Source organism: Cebus imitator, unplaced genomic scaffold (assembly GCF_001604975.1).
Source record: "Cebus imitator isolate Cc_AM_T3 unplaced genomic scaffold, Cebus_imitator-1.0 Scaffold209, whole genome shotgun sequence".
NCBI lineage: Eukaryota > Metazoa > Chordata > Mammalia > Primates > Cebidae > Cebus > Cebus imitator.
This window is the reverse complement of record NW_016107524.1, coordinates 3,736,694-3,739,626: the sequence shown is the minus strand read 5'-3', so window position 1 is coordinate 3,739,626 and position 2,933 is coordinate 3,736,694. Positions and strand designations below refer to the sequence as shown.

The 2,933-nt window shown below is 40.3% G+C and overlaps 1 protein-coding gene across 1 annotated transcript in view; it reads left to right on the top strand.

The window, feature by feature from the left end:
* EPCAM (epithelial cell adhesion molecule) overlaps positions 1 to 2,933 on the top strand; it is a 16,911-nt gene that overhangs the window by 11,661 nt on the left and 2,317 nt on the right. The window contains exons 4-5 of the mRNA XM_037745739.1: positions 601 to 604; positions 2,789 to 2,931. Of these exons, the coding sequence (XP_037601667.1) occupies positions 601 to 604; positions 2,789 to 2,931 (147 nt within the window). The remainder of the gene's footprint in view (positions 1 to 600; positions 605 to 2,788; positions 2,932 to 2,933) is intronic.

The following is a 2,933-nucleotide window of genomic DNA, read 5'->3' as shown; positions in this document are numbered from 1 at the left end:
TTTTTTTGAGACATAGTCTTGCTCTGTCGCCCAGGCTAGAGTACGGTGGCACGATCTCTACTCACTGCAACCTCCACCTCCCAGGTTCAAGCAGTTCTCCTGTCTCAGCCTCCCAAGTAGCTGAAATTGCAGGCATGCGCCACCACACCCAGCTAGTTGTTTCATATTTTTAGTGGAGATGGAGTTTCACCATGTTAGCCAGGCTGGTTTCAAACTCCTGACCTCAAGTGATCCACCCACCTTGGCCTCCCAAAGTGCTGGGATTACAGGCATGAGCCACTGCACCTGGCCAAATTAAAAATATTTCATCACCTTTTTCTCCACTTATAGATCGACCACGTGGTTTTTCTGCTGCCATTAATTTCGTCCTCCCTGCCACTTACATGCATCTTGCTTATTTGTATATTTACGCCTCTTATCAAATTGTTCTGCCTAAAATATCTCCCCTCTTTCCTATAATTCTATTATTATTTATTATCTACTTGGTAGTTAGTTTGTGCATATATGCTCCCCTATGATATTTATAATTTACACAAATAAGAATCTAAAAAGACTATGTAACTGGTATGATTAAAATATTTCGTTTACACTTTATTATAGTGAGGTATTTTCTGCTGAAATATGAGATTTCTTCAAAATAATCTGGGCAGGGGTGAAGGGATAAAAGGAAGAAAGGATGAAATAAGAGGCCATATTTTGATGTCATTGCATTGGGGTGATGGGTGCAAGGCGTCATTGCACTACTCTTTCTAGTTTCATGTATATTGAAAGGTTCCTGTAATAAACAGTTTTTTTTTCTTTTTTGAGACAGAGTTTTGCTTTTGTTGCCCAGGCTGGAGTGCAATGGTGTGATCTCTGCTCACCGCAACCTCCGCCTCCCGGTTTCAAGGCGATTCTCCTGCCTCAGCCTCCTGAGTAGCTAGGATTACAGGCATGCACCACCACACCTGGCTAATTTTGTATTTTTAGTAGAGATGGGGTTCTCCATGTTCATCAGGCTGGACTTGAGCTCCCGACCTCAGGTGATCTGCCCGCCTCAGCCTCCCAAAGTGTTGCGATTGCAGGCATGAGCCACCTCGCCCAGCCAGCTTTTTTTTAAAGTTTCAATAGATTAGATTGTTATCTCTAAAATCATAAAGATTCTTGGCAGCAGTTCTTTTGGCATACAATTGTATGTAATTATATGTGGCTATGCATGGTTTTCTTAAATATTTTTAATTCCTAGGCCGGGCGCGGTGGCTCAAGCCTGTAATCCCAGCACTGTGGGAGGCCGAGGCGGGTGGATCACNAAAAAAAAAAATTATGGCTGGGTGCGGTGGCTTACACTTTGGGAGGCTGAGACAGGTGGATCACTTGAGACCAGGAGTTTGAGACCAGACTAAGTAACATGGTGAAACCCCATCTGTACTAAAAATTCAAATATTAGCCAGACGTGATGGCTTGCACCTGTGGTCCCATCTACTAGGGAGGCTGTGTGGGAGGGGTCAATTGAGCCCAGGAGTTCAAGGCTGCAGTGAGCCATGATCACACCACAACACTCCCTCCTGGGCAACAGAGTTAGGACCCTGTATAAAAAAAAAAAAAAAAAAGAAAAAAGAAAAAGAAAATCTTACACAACAGAATTCAGAAATAGATTTGAGGGTATTTGGGAACTTATATTTCCAGTTCAATCAACCATGTTTGGCTATCTATCTGGAAGAAAACAAAAGTTGAATTCCTATTTCACTCCACCAGCACTGGCCATATTGCCTAGCTGTGTGAGAGGGTGGCATGTCCAAAGCATAGCAGTAGGAAAACAGTTGGGCAGTGCATCTATGTGTTTTTTTTTGAGACAAAGTCTCATTCTGTCACCCAGGCTGGAGTGCAATGGTGCAATCTTGGCTCACTGCAACCTCTGCCACTCAGGTTCAAGCGATTCTCCTGCCTTAGTTTCTCGAGTAGCTGGGATTACAGGCTCCTGCCACCATACCCCACTAATTTTTGTAATTTTAGTAGAAACAGGGTTTCACCATGTTGGCCAGGCTGGTCTCGAACCCCTGACCTCATGATCCGCCCACCTCAGCCTCCCAAAGCGCTGAGATTACAGGCATGAGCCACTGCACCCAGCCAAACATTTGCATTTTCTTACCCTGGAGAAGCTGTCCCTGTGGATGAGCTCTAGTAACATACTAAAGTAAATATGCACCAAAATAACTTTTGGTAAGTAATGCTTTTGGTGCAAATTTACTTTAGGATGTTATTGGAGCTCCCATCATCTCTGCTTTAAGGAACTAATCCTTAACCAGTTAGCCCCTACTTAACTCTTTCAACTCTGGTTTAAAAAATAAAAAGAAGCTTGAATAGTGTGATGGAACTCTTTGAAGGCAGTATGAATTTATTCAAGACTCTTTAGAAAGAATATACTTTTTTTGCTCTTTAAAAACAACATGGTAAATGCATACTGCATTTTAGATTGCATTTCTTTAGTATTTTAGTTTTAAAGTAGTTCTAATTCAAATAAAATACTTTGATAGCTTGTTTTAAAATCTTTTCAAGATAAGATTATCTTAGGAAAAATTGTGCATTGTAATTATGTTTGGTTGCATGGCTGTCTTATTTTCCTTTGATAGAGTTAGAGACCTCCCAAAGATTTCTTGATTAGTGCTAAACATAATTATCCACTAATGGAAAGGAACAGCGATGCAAGTAGATTACAGAAAATCAAACACTGAATATTCTGATTCTCAAATAATGTTATTTTCATATGTTTTTGATATTAGAATTAATTTGTATTCAATTTTTTCCCCAGTATGAGGATAATGTTATTACTATTGATCTGGTTCAAAATTCTTCTCAAAAAACTCAGAATGATGTGGACATAGCTGATGTGGCTTACTATTTTGAAAAAGATGTGAGTATAATCTTCTTTATTCTGTTCCTGTGTTCAGAAATGT